This window comes from Neophocaena asiaeorientalis, unplaced genomic scaffold (genome assembly GCF_003031525.2).
Source record: "Neophocaena asiaeorientalis asiaeorientalis breed wild unplaced genomic scaffold, Neophocaena_asiaeorientalis_V1.1 scaffold604, whole genome shotgun sequence".
NCBI lineage: Eukaryota > Metazoa > Chordata > Mammalia > Artiodactyla > Phocoenidae > Neophocaena > Neophocaena asiaeorientalis.
The window spans coordinates 2,054,230-2,074,680 of record NW_020172000.1 but is presented as its reverse complement, the minus strand read 5'-3'; the positions used below and the strand labels follow the sequence as shown (position 1 = coordinate 2,074,680).

Genomic DNA, 20,451 nt, shown 5'->3' with positions numbered 1-20,451 from the left:
TTTTGAAAAAAATAAATTTGTCAATTGCCCACCTTCTTAACTGTGAGGGTCCCATGAGCTTCTACACGCAAAGGGCTTACAACAGTGCCCCGCACATAGGCCAGGAGCATTCTTTGCTCCCAACTCATCCCCGGCAACACAGTTCAGGTGGCTGCTGCCCCCTGGCGGCCACGCCCGACTTCCGCCTCCCGCACCTAGCGCGGTTGCGGCGTCCACGTGGTGTCTGCTACGTCACGTCCGGGCCTTGATATTCGTGGTTGTGGGTCACGCGCGATGAAGTGCGTGTTTGTTACTGTAGGGACCACCAGCTTTGACGACCTTATTGCATGTGTGTCGGCGCCCGACAGTTTGCAAGTGAGTGGGGAAGGCGAGCGGGAGGCGAGCGGGAGGCGGGCGAGCGGCGGCTGGGCTCCCCGCGCTGAGCTCGCCGCTCGCCGCCACCAGCCTGACCGCTAACCTCGGTAACCTTGCCTGACTGTTGCACTCGGGAAGAATCCCTGGCAGCTCAATCTCTGGTGCCGCCGCCCATCAGCCGGCTCCTCTCCGCGCCTGACTGGGCCTTTCTCCAGCTCCCCCGGTGCTTAAGGTCTTCCGCCTCTTCCTGTTCCCTACGGTCTTGCCGGGCCGCTCCTCCCCGTCCTCTCTCCTTAGGGCTCGTGGTTCGCGCAGCCCCAGCCGTGTGCTACGGCGACGCTGTTCCTTGCTCTCCCTCCCTAGTTTGCGACGCCTTTTTCAGAGTCTTTGCGTTGGTCTCCAAGTTCTTGCTGGGCCATTTCTGTCACGACGGGATGAGCTGGGGCGTTTAGATCCCTTAGGGCTAGTGAGGTGCCAAGTCGAGGCCTGGGACGGGGGGGGGAAAGGAGCCATTTGAAAAACTAACGGGCTCCAGTTCGACTATTTATTCGGCAGCTCGTGCTCCGATTGGGTGGTTTGTTGTCGATATTACTGTTTTTACAGTAGCCTGTTTAAAAGGCCCGCTTTTTCTTTTTTCCCGTTTCAGATAATCCAGAGCCTCGGTTACAACCGACTTGTCCTACAAATAGGTAGAGGAAAGGTGGTACCTGAACCATTCAGCACGGAGTCATTTATTCTGGATGTTTACAGATACAAGGATTCATTGAAAGAAGACCTTCAGAAAGCAGATCTTGTTATTAGTCACGCCGGTAAAGTGCCGTAGAACTGTTCGGTTTGGTTTTTGATAGACAACAAATAAGAACAGAAACTCGAACCTTTCTGATGTAAAATAAAATCACTAGGGTAACTCACCGGTAGCCATTTTGAATAAAATACTGATTGCAATATAGCAGTCGGGAACATTATTGGAGAGAATTTATAATTCTGGGTGATAGAAAAATGGGAAATCAGTCACTGAAGGCCAGCTTTACAGTTTACAGAACTGTAAACTTTAGTGTTTACGGAAACCCTAAACACAGGCAAAATAAGTTATCCAATGACGTGTCAAGAGTTGTCAGTGGGAATTAGTATCTGGGCTTAGGTCTGCAGGAACGTTCAGCCAGCTAATTGGTCGGATTGGTCATTGAGAATTTGGCTTTGGAAGATTTTTTACATTTCTATTAAAAGGTTAAGTAATTTGTCCAGTCAGTAAGCGGCAGACAGATAACAGTCTGGTGCTGGTATCGTCTACCCAAAAAGGATTTGTCTGCTCACTTAGCAGTCTCCTCGCTCCCATTTAAACTATCTAAATGAGTTTAGAGTTAAAAGTTGAATTGACCCAAATATTGTATATATGCATGTTTGTGGAGATTTATCCTTGACTCTTGACAAGCAGACTCATAAGGAGTGGTCAAAGTTTTCCTTTATTGGTGCTTGTCACTACTGAAGGCTTGCTTTTTTACTTGTGTTTGAATAGAAGTGCAGTATGGCTTCATGTACAGTCTGTTGAACCTGAATCTTATTTGGATTCAAGGCCCATGCCCAGGGCATACTACTGGAGGGCAAGTTGCAAAGCACTGATATTGTTGGCAGTGATAAAGAATGTGTTTTTCAAGTCAGGTTTGTAACACTAGAGACCACTCATAACTGGTTTTTGTCGTTTTGGATGTGTAATGAAAAGGCTTGATTTGTAGTGTTGCCAACTACACTTTTCATCTTTTGAGTTCTAGTTACGAGGCCTGGTGAATCACTGTAACTTTCTTTTAAACTGTGTTAACAAATTTGGTATATTTTTGTAGGTGCAGGAAGCTGTTTGGAGACTCTGGAAGAAAGAAAGCCACTCATAGTGGTTATAAATGAAAAGTTGATGAACAATCATCAGCTGGAATTGGCAAAGCAGCTACACAAAGACGGGCATCTCTTTTACTGTACCTGCAGGTATACTAGAGACTGACTATTTGACCTCTTAATTCCTTCCTAGCTATTCTTACCCACCTGCCTAACCCGCCTGTATCTTTGATCTCTTACCTTCTCCCACTTAGCAAACATTTTGATTTTCTCACTGTAAAACCTGCTCATTTGTCTTCTACTTTGTGATATCTGTGTCGTATTTCTTTCAGTATCTATGCTTATTTCATTGCATGTGAATATCTGAATGTGTGTGTGTGCACGTATCTGTGTGTATTCATCTGGGTGTGCAGGTCTCTGAGAATATAAACTTTTGTGTTCATTATTTTTCATTATTTAAGGAAGGCATTTGCTTATTTTTAATTAAGGTTTTGCCTTCAGTAAATCCACTGGAATCCCTAAATTAAATTTATTCATTCATTCAACTATATCTAATACATGGCAGGCATTGTTTTTGGTGCTTTGGATAACAGTGCTAAACATGACGTAAAGTCCCTGCTTTCATGGTGCTTATGTTCTAGTGGTGGGAGATAGACAGTAAACGGTTCATAAATAAGCAGTCGAGATAATTTCATATGGTGAAATGTGTTATGAAGAAAATAGGACAGGGTGATGTGATAGCTGGGGTGAAGACTAATTAGAATCGTCGGGGAAGGCATAACTGGGTATATGACATTTGAGCTGAGACCTGAATAACCAGGAAGAGCCAGTCATGTGAAGCTCTAGAGGCAGAAGGAACAGCAGCAATTGCAAAGGCCCTAAGTTGGGAATGAGCTTGGAGTTTGGTGTGTTTGAGGAACAGAGGGTTAGTGTGGCAGGAGTACAGTAAGCAAGGGAGAGAATGTAGTATGAAGATGAAGCTGGGTGGGGATAGTTCACAGAAGAGTTCTGATTTTATTCTGTGTTTAATAAGAAGCCATGGGAGTATTTTAAGCAGAGGAATTGCTTTATGGTAAGGAGTATTATTTTCTAGAAGTATATTAGAATTCAGCAAGAACTGATCAACATCACAATAGAAGGATGAAGAAAATTGCTGGTTTTCTATTAATTTTTCTTCAGACACTAGAAGCTTGCCAAAGGGTCAGGTCAGTAATTCCCAATTGTTGGACTTCAAAAGCTATCCTAATTTGATGTTTTAAAAAGAAAAGACCTCATAGAAGTATTACAAAATGCATATTTCTTATGTTATAATAAATTGAAATTAATTTGAAAATAAACCTTAGAAAAAACTGGTTAGAACATAAGCGTTTCTTTTAATTTTACTGCTTCTGTGTCTTAGGCACTCAGTAAATACTTGTTTATTCATTATTTATTGGGCACATACTGTGTGCCAGGCATTATTCTAGGTACTTGGCATCATCAGTGAACAAAAACAGTTTCCTATTCTCATTGAGAGGAGTCAGATTCATTGATTGTTCCAGGAGCAATGGTTGGTGTCCTAATCCCTATAATGATGGAGGAGAGGGAATGTCAGGGTGGCTTTGTAATATAGAAGCCATTCTTAAAATATTGTGAGTCGGGGAGAAGCTAGATAATCAGAATTATGTGGGCTTCAGATAATGGGCATATCTGTCCTTAGGTAGTTGAGATTGTTAGGGGTTAATACCATTTTTGAAGAGGAATCAATGTTCATCTTCCTTGGTTTATGCAAGTCAATTTTTCCAGACACTTTTGATGAGTATTTTCATTCTAAACATTAAATCAGCTTCGATTTTTATGTTAGTACATTAAAAAGGGGAAAGCATTGATTTCATAGACACATCCTGACTCTCTACTCAGGCTGAAAAAGGAGCTGTACAAATCTCCAATTTATTAATTTTTTTCAGTTTTAGAATTCTTTTTTTCTTGTATTAATTTCAAGAAAGTTGCACACGTGGATGCCATAAGGAGAATCAATAATTGGTTGTATTTTTATTTTAGGTATATCATTTATTTGCCCCAAATGTAGGCTGGATGATTGTTCTAATTTAAGTGGCTGGTTTAATTAAATTTCTGAAGTAATAGTTTTATGTTGTGGGTCTGAACCTTATTTCCAACGTGCATAGCGATTGTATGTTGCTTAGTTATATATGGATTTATGGTAGTAAATTACTAGCAAAAATTATTTCACGATCTTCATGCATGGTCTAGTAGTCTCCCCAGCTTATTGTTCTTGTCTTGCAGCTGTTACTTTTGGTTTCATTTATTCTGTTTTCATAAATTGAGTTTGCTTCAAGTTATATCTGCCCAGTCATGAGAAGTGTTCCAAAGCCATGTGACCACATCTTTCATGAAATAACATTTCTGAAATATTTCAGTTGATGTAAAAGATAAATTGTTGAATTGCTATTGACGTGTAATGCGCTTTGTATTATTTTATTATTATTGTGTATACCTATGATACTAAAATACATTGAAATTCACATATATAGGTTGAGAACCATCACAATATTCTTGGAAGTTAGATTCAGTCATCAAGTGGGCAGCATTGCATTATGGAATTTTCTCCCATATTACCTAATACTTTTCTTCTTTTGTTTTAGCATGCTTCCTGGGCTGTTACAGTCAATGGACTTTTCAACACTGAAATGTTTTCCTCCTGGCCAGCCAGAAAAATTTTCTGCATTTTTGGATAAAGTTGTTGGATTACAAAAATAAACACTAAACTCTCAAAGCTTTAAAAACACCCCTCAAATTCAACTTATGGAATGTGGTTAAATCAAATTAAATATAGAGTATATATTTGTAGAATAATATAAATTAATAAGTCTCCTACATCTGTAGAATGTATAGGAAATTTTATGGTGTGAATGTTAGCATTTGGGTCCAGATTCTAATTGCAATTTCACAAATTTATTAGATTTTTCCCTATTCTTCATGTTTTAGTAAAAGAAATATGTAGTGAGCATTCACACGTTTTATTCTAGAATCCCAAATGGATTTGGAATCATGAAAAAAATGAATTAAATATGAAAACTTTGACAAAAACCTCAAATGTAGTTAATTTGATATTAGAGTAAAAAATGAAACAGTAACAAACTTGTAAAAAAAATTTGAGTCAGAATCTTTAGCTTCATAATCCAAGGAACCAAATTTAAAAAAAAAAACAAAAATGATGGATTGTGTTCTGTGAAATAAAAAGCTCAATAATTACCTTAAAAAGATTAACTATCAAGTCAGTTGATCTGTTGTACTTCGAGAAACTACTGTTATCCTGAATAATAGAGTGGAGTGGATGTGTTCACTGTTTTCCTGTAAAATATGAATAGAAAGTGACAAAAATAAACTTGCCCAATGTAAAAGCTTTACTGGTTTGAGAAGAGTAAATCAAAAAGCACTTGTGCCGATAGGACTTGCTGTTATTTTTTAAGGACCCCCCCCACAGTGGTGTGGAAACATTTACTGTAGCATCATAGAGGAATTTATGCCCTTATAAAGTTAGTTTTACAAATGAATAAATGATCTGATGTGTGTAATGGCCTAAATATATGGTTTTAAAATTCACATAACTCAAAATAGATACTTTATGAAATTCTGATTATGGTAAGTGGTTTCAAGATCTATAAAATAAACTAGATTATCCATAAGTATTGATAGTTGTCTGGTAGAAAGTTTAGATATAATTCATCCATAAACGTAGAGCATTCACTATAAAGATTCATTTTTGATTGCATTATCCCAAAATGTTGAATATTCTAAACATTTTACTTGGGATGCATTATATAATGTTTCTGTAGATTTATTTTCCTGATTATGTTTTACTTAGGCTAATATTAAAATAAATTCTTACTAATGGTAGAAGGTGGTGGCTGAGGAGTACTCCGGGTAGCAGGAGGATACCAACTTGGATTAAATTTTGCTGAGAATAACCTAAAAAGTGAGTAATATACACAGTTGAGAATTCATAGCACCATAATCATAATTGTATATTAATGTTAACCTAATGCTGTAGGAAAGGCCCTATTCAAATCCATAGAGAGAATCTCACTTTTCTGGCCTCTCTTTTAAATATGTTTCTCTAGTTTGAGAAAAAATGTGGCTTAAAATTTATGTTGATCACTCAGTCTTTAATTATCTTATGTCATGAAGGATTAACCATAGAGAATCAGAAACAAATGAAAGGGTCTACTCAAACATTAGACAACTAAAGAGCAGCATAGGGCCCCAAATCCTCTGCTTCTTTCCCACAAGAGCACATAACCCAGATTGCATTATTTCATTTAGCAGAGGCTTAAGCCAGTGCTGTCAGTTGTGTGTAGTGACATCTCTTGACTATACCTTTGTAAAATTTTATATCACTTGTGGGGTTTAAAAAGCAAAGGATATCTTAGAACCATTTTGATTTGGCAGGAATCCTCAAGATCATGTAGTCCAATCCCTTCATTTCACAGATGAGGAAGAAGGCCAGAGGTTAAAACTTGTCTAAAATAACAGCCTTTGGCAGAGCTGCCACTAGAAGCAACTTCTTGACTCCCAGTCCTGCGCTCTTTCTACCATACCATAATATATGTTGTAAGCTTTTTGTTTCTTTATATTTGTTTGCCTAGTATTTATTTTAGTTACTTTAATCCCTTCCAAGGGAGATTTTCTTCATTTCCAGAAGTTTAATTATTTTAGAAGGAATTTCACAGTTCACTAAATTGGGTTTTCCTTTGGTGTATTGCAACCTTAGCTGGGACTTAGAAACCGGTGATTCCTGAGTTTTTGGAATCTAGCAAAATGCCACGGTATAGCATTGATACTAGATTGAACAAATAAAGGCTTTAAGACAAAGAATTGTAGATTTTGGGAATTGGTAGAGAATTTTAAATAAAATACCTAGTGCAAACCATTCATTTTACAGACGAGGAAAGAGGCTAGGATAAATTAATTGCCCAATTAGAAGGGTATTTCTAATTGGTCCTTAAGGAAAAATTCATGGTAATCAAAATTCTATTTGAAATATTTACCCAATAAAATTTGTTTAGTTTCATTACCTGACAGGGCTTCAGATGTTTGAAATCAGTGTATAAGTGCGTGCAGTTTATGTAGCAGTTTTCTGTTGAGAGGTGTTTAGATATCCAGGGATGAGGAAGTGAAAGAGAAAGTTTAGTATTTTGAGAAATTCACATCATTGGTATGTGCAAAGGTGGACAGGTAATAGAAAGTTGATTGATGTTGGAGTAGGTGAAAAGTGATGTGAAGTTATAGTATGCTTGGGAAGTAAGGATTTTAGATGACTACGTGCTTATAATTTGGAAGGGAAGAGTAGGGTTTGGTGTTAGGTAAGATAGTACAACTGATGAACTGGATGCACGGTTCTGTAACATTGAAAAGTAGTCATCTCAAAAAGTATTATCAAGTGATTCTAGACACCAAGAACCTGTATTAGAGCACTGCTTTGTATGCTTTTAAAGGCAAATCATGTGGACACAAAGGGCAATATAAAAATGTATACCACTTTGATAATTTGAGGAAATTTTCCAAGACTAAGGATGTCAGGAATGACTAGCAGTAATGTAGATATTTTTCTTGGTTCTTTATTACAGTATAAGCACTTAATCCCTGTGATTTATTAAAAATAGGAAATTATCAGAGATGACCAAAATTCTTCATGTGGTCTGAGAAATGGGATGTATGTCCAGATTACTTGAAATTGTATTTTTGGGAAAGATTTGGACACGGTGGTCCTGATAGCTGTGTGGTGATCAGTTTTCTGCTGAACAATTAGTACCGTATTTTTATGGGGGAGTGGGGATGAAAAATAACAGTAACAGTTAACACCCTTGCCTGCTTAGTGTGTATCATGTACTGTTTGAAACATTTTACACAAATGAACTCAATCTTTACAGTATAACTCTATGAAATAGTTACTGTTGTTGCATTTTGCAGATGAGGAAACTGAGTTCAGAGCATAATGTGAAAAAGGAGTTGACACTGGGCTTCCCTGGTGGCGCAGTGGTTGAGAGTCCACCTGCCGATGCAGGGGACAAGGGTTCGTGGCCCAGTCCGGGAAGATCCCACATGCCACCGAGCGGCTGGGCCCGTGAGCCATGGCTGCTGAGCCTGTGCGTCCGGAGCCTGGGCTCCGCAACGGGAGAGGCCACAACAGTGAGAGGCCCGCGTACCCGGGGGGGAAAAAAAAAAAGGAGTTACGCTACTGAAGTATCCAAAAGATGGTCTGGGAATTGTAATTGGAACACTGAATTCCAGTATGTTTCCATCATTTATGGGGACAGGAGGACTGTATATTTGAAATCAGGGGACTATTCCAAAAAATTTAGATTGTATGGTAGCCATGGGTATGTAACCTATTTCAGTTTTTACATTGCTATTTAAAAGCATACTGATCACTACTCATAAAACCCCTGTGGAGAAACTCCCAGTCGGTTACCTGTTTGCAACTTACTTACCAGCTCCTTTGTTTTCTCTGTAAATGTTTGTGTTTGGGGCTCTATTTTCGGTCCTCCTTGTATATTTTTTCTTGGTATTTTCATCACTCCCAGGGTTTCTACTATTGACTCCCCTATCCATCCCCCAACTGTGATTTGAGCTTCTGCATGGTATTTCCAGTTGCTTATAGGTCATGTCACTCTGTTAATTCTCTTAAGCACCCTAAACTTGATATGCCCCAAACTAAAATCATATTTCTCCTTTTCATCCTTCTGAGATCCTTATCTCTGTTAATGGTGTCACCATTTAGTCAGTCTTCCAGGCTTTAACTCTTACAGCTCCAACCCTTTATATATGATTGGTCACCAGGTACTCTCAGCTTTACTTCCTAAATGGCTCAAGCCCATTTATTTGTTCTCTTAGTTTTTTTTTTTTAAACATAAGTGCATGATAAGAATCTACTTTTTATATCAGCAGGACTCAAGACATGATTCCTGCTCTGGAGGAACTCTTAAGTGTAGTTGAGGAGGAACTATACATTCATGTATCCTCTGCCTGAAAAACAGTTGGCTATCCGTAAATGATAAATGCACTTCTGTAACTTAGTATTCTTTTCTCATCTTGGTTAGGTATTGGGTCTAGGAAACATTGTCATGCACACATTCATTTCCTACTCTCTTTGACTTGACTTCAAAATATCTAGTATGTCTCTTGTTCAAGAGAAAGATGTGACCATCGCATTATATGGTGAAGTTTGTAGGATCAAGCATTTATAGGAATGGCATCTAAAACATAGTAGTGCTGATCCTATGTAATGTTCTAATGGTATTTAAGGGTCTGTCAAAGAACGGTACCTGTTGGGGATTTTCGGACAAGCATGGTGTTAAAAATCAGAGGTTTATAAACAGCAGTAGCTATAGTGTTTTCCAGTAAAAGATTACATGGAGAAAGGTTTAGGATAACCACCAAATCACACTTAACTCCTTGTTAAATGGTTAATTCCTTACATGAATATTCTAGCACAGTCTTGTATAGTTCTTTGAATTCTTATGATTTTTGTTGGTGGCTAGATAAAAGGTGAGCAAAACAATCTAGCTTCAAACGGGAAAGTAAAATACATGTTTCTTGACGTTGATATTGATTCTTAAAAAATATTTTGAGGGGTTTTTATACCATCATGTCTCATCTATTTCAGTATTTCACTTCTAGATCCTTATTGTCTTTATGAATTTTTACTGTATCCTGGCTGAAATTATCTATTATGATTGACACTCTGTCATGAATTTTCCTTTTTTTATGTCCTCCCCGTGTGCCCTGCGTTGGAAGTGCGGAGTCTTAACCACTGGACTGCCAGGGAATTCCAGTGTCATGATTTTATTTTGATGGCTACAGTCCTGCTTTCTGAGGCAGTAGTTCTTAAGCTTTTTTGGGGTCATGAAACCCTTCAAAATACTTAAAACTATTGCTTCTCTCTCTACTCACACATATACATATTTTGCTATGAATTTCAGGGAATTTACAGGTACCTTGAGGCCGCCCCAGGTTAAGAATCCCTAGACGGAGGCCAACTTCAGTAATTCCTTGGTCATTGTTCATTAATATTTGATGGTAACTATTAGACTCCTTTATAATTAAACCCTCTGATTAAATACATTTAAGTTTAGTAATTTCCAGTTTTTATAATACAACACAAATTATAAATTTTTCTCTTCGTTTAAAACATGCCAGACAACACATTTTGACACTAACTTAATACTTTAACTCAGTATCTATAACCCATAATGTCTTGTATAGTACTGTTTCTAATTGATAAAAGGAACTAAATGAAAATTATTTTCGTTTGTAGTAATTATTTCAGGATATATTACATTGGGCTATCTGGTAAAGCAATACAGTGTTGTAATTTACTCATTTACTGTTAAGTGTGCTTCTAAAGTATTTGCTGAACTGATAGTCACTGTTAGAATGATGTTTGTGAGAGGCCATATACTGCATCTTTGTTACTGTTCATTTCCCCTTTTGTCCAGAACATGGTGGTGGTTTTTCCACTACTGTATGAAGTGGGTGGATAATACACTCCCCAAATTTAGGAGTGAAAACCATTCCTAAATTTTCAGCCTAAGTAATTTTCTGGATTTCAGTTTTTCCATTTGTGAATTAGTAAAACTAGCTTTCCTCATAGGTGATTTCTAAGACATAAAAACAATTGTGTGGCATGTTTGAAAATAAAAAATGTTGAAATAAGACATTTTCTCTTGGTTAGAGTTTTTGTTTTAAGAAGTAGGAATAGGCTTAGAGACATTTTCCTAGAATTCACAGTATATAGTCCTAAATGATACGGAAAGCAAAATCTTCATTGAATTTCATATTTAAATTCATATTCAGTCTCTAGTTGGGGTTGTAGTTAGAAAATTGAAGTTTACTTAGAGGTTTAAGTGCCCGAGTCTTTTCAGTGCATCAAAACAAAGAAAAGAATGTTCTGGTCTTTATTCTCCCTTTCTTCAATCCCCTGTCTGTCTGTAGACAGATTGGACAGTCCAAGTAGCTTAAAAAAAAACAACAGAAAGCAACCTTCAGTATTTCTGTGTCAAGATGATATATTTTTAAAGAATACTGTTTTCCTTTTTTTCTAATCTGTATTAGAATGCTTCAGGTGGAAGTAGGGAAGAGAGGGAAATGAAAGCAAATGGTTCTTGGTAATGTTTCTTCTGTTTTGCATATCTGAGCAAGGATAACTGCTCTGGGAAATCAGTTCTTTTTCTTTATTGTCTCCTTGAGGAGGTTGAATAGGGCCGTATTGGCCAAATTTTGTTTTGGAACCATTGTATTTTTTTTCCTCATTAACCTTGCTTTGCTAGTTCTGTTTAAATGTTCACTGTGAAAGGAAGTGACAGGTTCTAGTTTCAGAGTGCTGTTAAAACATGTTTTAAAAAAAGACAGTTTACCATTATATTTTTCAGTAATGAAAGACCTTAAAAAGGTTCTGTAGAGTTGCAGAGCAATTGCCCCCATTGCCCCCATGTTATTTGGTACTAAAAATAGTTAAATGATTTAGTATTATGTTTTTAAAAAAATACTAATTGCCTTTTCAGCAGGTTGTTACAAGTCCTTATATACATGTATCTATTGTTAATTTTTTCAGCTTTGTTGAGATATAATTGACATGTAACATTGTTTAACTTGTATATCATAATGATTTGATGTATGTATATAGTGAAAAATGGTTACCACAATAAGTTTAGTTAACATCCATCACCACATATAGTTACAAATTTTGTTACCTTTAAAAACCTAGGTCTGTTTATTTCATTTGATAAGGTAAGATTTATCATTCACTTTTATGTGGGCCATTCAGCCTCACAATTTGCCAGGATGATATGTTAATCCCCCTATAAGCTATTTTTATGGTTAATGTTGATTACAAATTTGATCATCTAAAGGGAGGGCAAATCTGTTACCCACCATTGAATCACAGAGAATCACAGTTCCTTAGACTGGAAGGAGAGCTTAGAGATCATACAGCCCATCTCCTTTATTTTACAGGTAAGGAAACTGATGCAGAGATTAAAGTGGCATAGCAAAGTTCATAATATTCTTTTCACGGTACCATATTGTCTCTTAGAAATTAAAATAACTCAGAAGCATCATTTTTATACATTTACAATTATACATTTGTAACTATACCATATATGTCACAGACAACGTATGCTGTTAAAAAAAAAAATTCCCTGCATACACCTTATATAATTGGTTGAAACATGAAGGAGTGTTATCTTAGAATTAAAACTATCAGTATTTATATGTTGTACTTCAAAGAATTTCCCTACTTCATCAGTGAAAGAAGAAATAGGCAATTCCAGTTAAAACAACAAATCCCATTTTCAAGTTGAATTACAGTATGGAAAGTAGTTGTAAAATTAAAGCATGTCAATTTTATGACAGGTCAAATGATAATTACTTTAAATTATTTTTATTTTCTTCCATTTGTTTTATTTTAATCTGTACCCACAGTACTGTGCTTAAAATGTCTTTAAGGCAATTATTTTTCTTCCCATTATTTTCAAGAATTTAGGTGAAATTGTTCTGGTTCTTACCATATTTTTTTCCTTTTTTGACCAAAGAATAATTTCTTAGTGAACCACTTTATTTGGCAGGTAGCAGTTAACAGCAGTCAATACTTAAACACTTATGTGCTACGCGCTTGACATGCAGTATCTTATGTAATTATTCCAACAACCTTAGATTTAGACCACAGAAAAATTCCTGGAGTAACATTTCTCAAACTTTGAAAATTTGAAAGCAGTAGCTGTAGCGCATTAAAAACCATTAGTAACTTGAATGCTAAAGTTACCTGTTTAACTTTGACTTGGCCTTTTCCTAAACCATTTTTCCTCTTACACGGGGAAGACCAGGTCAAAGTTAAGCAGGTAACTTTAGCATTCCTTGACTCCTTCAGTATTGCTAATGGGCATATGAACCTCAAAGACAGGATTATGGTAGGTGGCCTTGAAACTCTCTTCTTAGGAATACTGAATAACTTGTGGAACACCTTGTTCTAGAGCACTGGTTCCCAAAGTGTGGTCCTGGGCTAGCAGCATCAGCATCTCCTGAGAACTTGTTAGAAATGCAAATTCTTGGGACCCACCCCAGACCTGGCTGAATCAGAATTTCTGGGCATGGGGTAATCTTTTTTCAAGCCCTTCACTTAAGAACCAACCACTGTTCTAGAGGTTTGCAGGATTGGAGTAGTTTGCTGTGGAAAAATAGCCAGTTTGGATTTCAATGCAATAGATATTTCAAAGGACACTATTAAATACTATGAAATTGCTTTCTGTTATAGACAGGATGAATTCTAGTATTGTCCCACAGATCTTTTTTAAAAAGTCCTGTTGTACTAATTTGGGGAACATGACTTGTACTTAACCATCTCTGAGTCCTTGTTCATATCTTTTCTTCTTTAGTATGCAGTTCCTCTTTATAATAATTATGCAAGAATCAGGAGACCATATATAGTTCTAGTTCTAGTACTATTGCCAATTGGATGTGAAAACTTGGGTAAGTCTTATAATTATTTGAAACCGTTTCTTCATCTGTAAAATAAGAGGTCCCTTTTAGCTGTAACATTCTACTTATCATTTATTTTCCCAGTTTATTATGCCAGTCTGTTTCTTGCTCACTTTACTGAATTTTTAATTTTCTTATTTCTTAATACATGTAAATATATAAAATTTTAACTAGTTCTACAAGGCTTATAACAAGAAACAGCAGTTCTATGTCCCATTCCTCCCCATCTCTAATCCTGCTTCCTGTAGGTAACCATATTACATTATTTTATATGTTTCATAAGTGATATTTTTGAACTTGTTTTTTAAATTTAAATATCATCTGTAGACTTCCTACTGTGGAAGAGAGGCTTTATCTCCCTCCTCCCTTGCTTCCACAGTGGGAAGTCTATAGGTGATATTTAAATTTAAAAAACAAAAACAAATTTAGTTTATCAGTTATGGTGAGATCTGTTTTCAGTGTTGACATTATTATGATTCTTTGAGTACAGTATTCACATGTGAGCCATGTAGTAAGTGTTGATTGATTACATTTCTATAAAACTGTTTACCTCATTTCTGTTTTTTCATTTGCTCAGTTTTCTATAGAACTATTCCCAAACTCCCAACAGAGGTGGCCATCTTTCCTAGTATGTTTAAATATGCTAGGTTATCTATGACTTTTATTATTATTTATGTTTTACTATGTCTGTGCTGGAGCTCTCTTTTCTTTTACCTGAACTGGTTGTTCTCTATCTAGTCCTGCTTAAAAGTCTGTCCTCCTGGGATTTCCCCTTTATCCTTATCTTAAAAATTCCTTTTGCTTCTCTTGTGTTGAATCTTCTGTTTCCAGGATTCTATGTGCCCCACCCCCTTTTGTGGTTTAACTTCTTTGTTTTGGTTTCAGATATCCTCCACTAGCTTTCTGACAGTAAGGCACATTTTTTTAAATCTTTCAAGTTTGAAAATGCCTTCTACTCTTCCATCTGATTGATAGCTTGGTGTATAGAGTTCAAGGTTGGAAATAATTTCCCCTCAAATATTGAACTTCATTGTTTTCTAGCTTCTAGTTCTTCTGATGAGAAGTTTATTGCTATTCATATGTGTGATCTTTTGTTTAAGACCTGTTTTTCCTCTCAGAAAGCTTTAAAATGTTGTTATATGCATTGCAGATCATCTTTTTTGCTTTCATTTTTCTGGCTACTTCATGGACCTTTTCAATCTAAATATAGACAGTCATATCCTGCAGTGCTAGAATTTTCCATACATCATCATCATTATTTCTTCCTCTCCGCTTTCTTCATCTCATTTTGGGACTCCTGTTAGTTAGATATTGGCTTTCCTGAATTGATTCTCTACTTTTCTTGTTTTTTCTCTCCAACCTTGTCTGTTTTGTGAGCTCCTCAACTGTAAATTCTGTTCCTTCTACTATTTTTTTATTTATTTTTAAATTTAAATACAGCAAAATTAGGATTTTTCATGTACAATTCTATAAATTTTGACAAATGCATAATCGTGTAACCACCACTACAATCAAGATACAGAACTCTTCCACCACACCCATAAATCTGTTCCTGTCATCCCTTTGTAGTCAACCCTTTCCTACAATGCTAACTACTGGCAGCAACCAATCTGTTTTTCCTTCCTATAGTTTTGTCTTTTCCAGTATGTCATATAAATGCAGTCATACAGTATGTAGCCTTCTGAATCTCTCCTTTTGCTTTGCACAATGCATCTGCAATTCACACACGTTCTTGTATATATCCATAATTCATTATTTTTTATTGTTGAGGAGTATTCTGTTGTATGGATGTACCACAGTTTGTCCATTCACCAGTTGAAGGATGTTTGGATTGTTTCCAGTCTGGGAGGAATCATGATTATGAATAAAGCTACTATAAATATTCATGTACAGGTTTTTGTGTGAACTTAAGTTTTCATTTCTCTTGGATATTTACCCAGAAGTGGGGTTGCTGTGTCATATGGCAACTCTTTTTTATTTTATAAGAATCTGCTAAACTATTTTTCCAGAGTGGCTGTACTATTTTATATTCCTACCAGCAATATACGAGAGTTTCAGTTGCTCTGCATCTTTGTCAACACTTGGTATTGTCATTAAAAAAATTTTATTTTAGTCATTCTAAGATGTATGTAGTAGTATCTCATTAAAGATATACAAGTGACCAATAGGCACGTGAAGAGATGCTCAACATTATTAGCCATCAGGGGAATGCAAAACAAAACCACAACAAGATACCACTTCATACCCACATAGGATGGCTGTAATCTAAGAGATGGACAGTAAGTGTTGATAGGATGTGAATCGGGAACCCTCATACACTACTGATGAGAATGAAAATAGTGCAGCTGCTGTGGAAAGTGGTGACAGTTCCTCAAGTGGTTAAACATAGAGTTACCATATGATCCAGCAACTCCATTCCTGGGTATTACCCCAGAGAATAGAAATGTCCAAATGAAAACTTGGACATGAATGTTTATAACAGCCTTAGTCATGATAGTCAAAAAGTGGAAACAACCCAAATGTCTGTCAACTGATGAATGGATAAATAAAATCTGCCTTAACTATACAAAGGATTGAAATACTGATACATAGGTGCTCCTTGAAAACATCATGCTAAGTGAAAGAAGTCAGTTACACAGAACTGTATATTGTATTCCATTTATTTGAAGTGTGCGGAATAGGCAAATATGTAGAGACAGAAAGTAAATTGGTGGTTGCATGGAGTTGGTGGGGATAGGAGGATTGGAGGCTGATGGTTGTGGGATGTGGGGTTTCATTTTGGGGTAATGTAAAACTGTGATGGATATACAACTGTAAATATACCAAAAAACCATTGAAATTCACCTTTTAAGTGAGTGAATTGTATGGTATGTGAACTATGTTATAAAGCTATTAAAAGATCACCAGTTTTAAGTGTACAGTTCAGTAATTCTTAGTGATTATGCAAAGTTGTGCAAACGTCACCACAAAAGAGTTTTATAACATTTTTATCCATCAAAAAGATCCTTTGTGCCTGTTTGCATTTAGTACCTATTCCCATCTCAACCCTAGGCAACCACTAACCTGCTTTCTTGCTCTGTAGATTTGTTCTTTTGGTATATTTCATATAGATGGAATCATATCTTTTGGAATCATGCCCCTTTTGCATCTGGCTGCTTTTACTTAGGATCCAGTTTCTCCACGTCCTTGCTAACACTTATTGTCTGTACTATTTATCATAGCCACCCTAGGAGGTGTGTAGTGATGTCTCATTGTGGTTTTTTCTTGCTTTCCCTAATATTCCCCAGTGTTGAATATCTTTCATGTACTTATTTGACAGCTTATACTCTTCCAAGAGATATCTGTTCATGTCTTTTGCCAGTTTTCTAATTGGATTGTATTTCGTTGAATTTTGAAAGTTTTAAAAATATATTCTACATAATAGTCCTTTGCTGGATATGTCCCTGCATCGGCAGGCGGATGCTCAACCACTGCGCCACCAGGGAAGCCCTCATCGTGGTTTTAATTTGCATTTTCCTGATGACATTAAACACCTTCTTACGTGCTTATTAGGTGCTCCTATATCTTTGGTGAAATGTGTAGTCAGATCTTTGCCCATTTTTAAATTGTATTGTTCTGTTCTTATTGTTGACTTTTGAGTTCTTTTATATATTTTTGATACAAAGTTTTTTTGTCAGACATGTATCTTCCAGTCTGTGGCTTGTGTTTTCACTCTCCTAATAGTGTCATTTGCAGAGCAAAAGTTCTGAATTTTGATAAAGTCCAATTAATCAATTTTTCTTTTATTATATCATACCTAAGTTCTCTTTTCCCAACTCAAGGTCTTGAAGATTTTCTCCTATGCTTTCATCTAAAAGTTTTGAAGTTTTGTTCTACATTTAGATCTTTGATCCATTTTGAGTTAATTATTGTAGAAGATGTGAGGTATAGGTTGAGGATCATTGTTCTTATTTTGCATATGGATGTCAGGTGTTCCAGCAGCATTTGATAAAAACACTATCTTTTCTCTATTGAGCTGCTCCTGCACCTTTGCCAAAAATCAATTGACTGAATTTGTATGGGTCTCTTTCGGTGTTTTCTTTGTGTTTACTTTCCCTTTCCTCTATCTCTCTTTGTCTTCCTGCCTCTAATTTTTCTTCTCTTTGTTTCCTGCTCTTTCACCTATTTTCTGATTCTCTCTCCCTCTCCCAGTTTTCCCTTCTTCTATTCCCTGTTTCAAAATGAAGTGTATGGGTTAATATTGATTGAAGCTTTATATACCATATTTTTAGTATAAATAGCAATAAATATGAAGAATTTGTATTTTTCTCTACAAGTAAAAAATGCCAAAAATGAATTAACTTTTTCACTATAATTCAGTTTTTCTCAGTGAATTTATGGTCTTAAAGAAAGATGGTGATCCCTCTTCCCAAACCATGTTTCAGAACTTCTGCACCAGTGTTTTGGTTTCTTTGAAAAATAAATTAGTCAAGGTAATTTCAAATTGGCATGCTAAAGAAAGTCAAGAGTTTATTTTTTCTACCATGCTTTTATTTCATTCCTAAATTGTAAAATTGATTATTGATCCTTTTCCTGTTGGAGGCAGTCATGATTACTACTGGAGCCACAGATACCAGAAAAACAATTCTGAAGGCAGCTTAATTTTGCAGCTTCTCCAAAGCCAGCTTTAGATCTATTTATTTCTTAAAACACTTAGAAAAAGTAAGAACGGAATTGGATTTTGGCATTTAAATAACACTTGACAGTGGAATCAAGTAATACAAGTGACCAGTGCTGTTTTTGAACCTTACAAAAAGTACAGTCGTATTTACTTTGGTTTTCTCAGAATTAAGAGCAGTTTTTCCAGAAAAGTGCCCTAAACATTGAAACATGCCTCTCATGTCCAACACCTCTAGTGTGGTGCCACAGCATTTTAAATGTAGCCTATTAGCAAGTTTGTGGGTAAGATATTTCTTCCATTAAGCTTCATTTTAAATTTCCATTGTTTGCATTTTCAGAGAAAGACACTTTTTGCAATTTGTCTTTCTGTAAATGTTGTATGGTAGTTTGGAGACATTAGTCAAGAATTGTATCAGTGTTTTCTAGCATAACTAATGGATTTAATTTCTGTGGTCCCAGCAGAGGGTTATTATTATTTAGGAGAAATAAATGAGATTACTTAAACATCATACCTGAAATATCCAGATAACTTGCTTTGGCCCTTTACTTTGCTTGAACTGTGACCTCTGCCCTTTTAGATCAAGGGAGTCCCCCTCTCCCCCCCATTTTCTTTGTTTCTTAAGATAGTCTTAACACAAAAGCTTACTTAGTTAATTATGTTCACATTTGTTTTTCCTCTCATCTACGTGAAACTGTGATGGGAGCAGGGAACTTGGGCAGAGACTGGTTGAAAATTCGGGCAGAGATCTTAAAGCAACGTAATGCGGGTTGGGCTGCATCCTACACACCTGAGCCTTATTGCAGTCCCTTTGCAACCTCGTGCAGCAGTTGCCTTGAGTTAAGCTGCAGACTCGGCTTCCTTTTGGTCCCGAAGCTCAGCTGCTTGCGCATACTTCTCTCAACCTTGGGCTGGTTGGGTTAATCCCACCCTTCCCCAACAAGGTAGCTCTGCAAGTTCCTTCTCGCTCCCACGTCTCCTTCTCAAGTCAAGTTCTCTATTCCTGGGAGCATCGGCTCTTCCTCTTCTTTTCACAGGGTCCCGACTTATCCTGGGCCAGCCCTTTGCTTCTCCTGCTCCTGAGAAGTGCCAAGATTGTGCAGCGCTGACTCCAACTGCCTTCTCGTGCCTAGACTTTGGGCTGCTTTCTGGATACCTGCATAAGCAAGCCCTGTCACTGCTACCCATTCCTACCTGCACCCTTCTTTTTCTTTTTCCTTCTTGCCACACCTGTGTTACTTTCTCCCCCTCCCCAACTCCACCCCCTGTGCACAATGCATAAAGGATGGAAAAAGTACTGCGGCCAGAAGTCTCTGAATGAGGCATCAATGGATGAATACTTAGGCAGCTTAGGGCTGTTTCGAAAGCTGACTGCCAAGGATGCCTCTTGCCTCTTTCGGGCTATTTCGGAGCAGGTAAAAGGAAAACAAATACATCTTCTCTATGCTGAGTTTTTGGAGTTTGAGATTTGGCACAGTTCTGTAGCTAGAAGACCTGTAGCCCACCCAAACAAAACAAAACAGAAATTCCCTTTTCCCTATTTAAAACATCAGGGTCTCTCTACTTATTAGCTTGGTGCATGCCTTTGCTGATTAGTTCAAATATATTGCTGTGCCTTTGCTATCTTCTCTATTTTCTAAATGCCACTTTGGAATGTAAGAGGTAAAGTAATGGGGTTAAAGAAAACTTTGAAATGTATCTTGATCCTTTATAAGCAGCACCTTCTTCCTCTAAATTTTATGCCTAAGGAAAAATTTATAATAGTAGAAAGGGGGGGCATGACAGAATCATACCTCTTCTGTATCGCTAAAGATGACAAAAACAGATTTTAATAAGATCAGGACTTAATTTCCCAGTTTCCTACATATGTTCTGAATAAGGGGAGGACTTGAGTGTCCAGTTCATAGTCTTAACTTAGAAGCTTCTGTTTCAAATAACTGCTGACAGTGAGCTGGTCTTTCTCTTCTTTTTAGTTGTTTTGCAGCCAGGTCCATCACTTGGAAATCAGGAAGGCTTGTGTCTCATATATGAGAGAAAATCAACAAACTTTTGAGTCTGTAAGTAGAATACATACCCAA

The 20,451-nt window shown here is 36.8% G+C and overlaps 2 protein-coding genes across 3 annotated transcripts in view; both read left to right on the top strand.

Annotated features, from left to right (window-relative positions):
- Window positions 1-218: 218 nt before the first annotated feature.
- LOC112402317 (UDP-N-acetylglucosamine transferase subunit ALG13 homolog) lies at window positions 219-5,586 on the top strand. The gene is made up of 4 exons (XM_024749163.1): window positions 219-354; window positions 1,001-1,163; window positions 2,193-2,331; window positions 4,824-5,586. Exons 1-4 carry the CDS (start codon window positions 274-276, stop codon window positions 4,936-4,938), a joined length of 498 nt encoding a protein of 165 aa, XP_024604931.1. The 5' UTR covers window positions 219-273; the 3' UTR covers window positions 4,939-5,586.
- Window positions 5,587-5,775: 189 nt separating this feature from the next.
- Window positions 5,776-20,451, top strand: part of LOC112402307 (putative bifunctional UDP-N-acetylglucosamine transferase and deubiquitinase ALG13) — a 63,984-nt gene continuing 49,308 nt past the window's right edge. For both annotated transcript variants that reach the window (XM_024749149.1, XM_024749140.1), the window contains exons 1-2: window positions 5,776-6,157; window positions 20,347-20,430. In XM_024749149.1, the coding sequence (XP_024604917.1) occupies window positions 20,401-20,430 (30 nt within the window). In that variant the 5' untranslated portion in view covers window positions 5,776-6,157; window positions 20,347-20,400. The remainder of the gene's footprint in view (window positions 6,158-20,346; window positions 20,431-20,451) is intronic.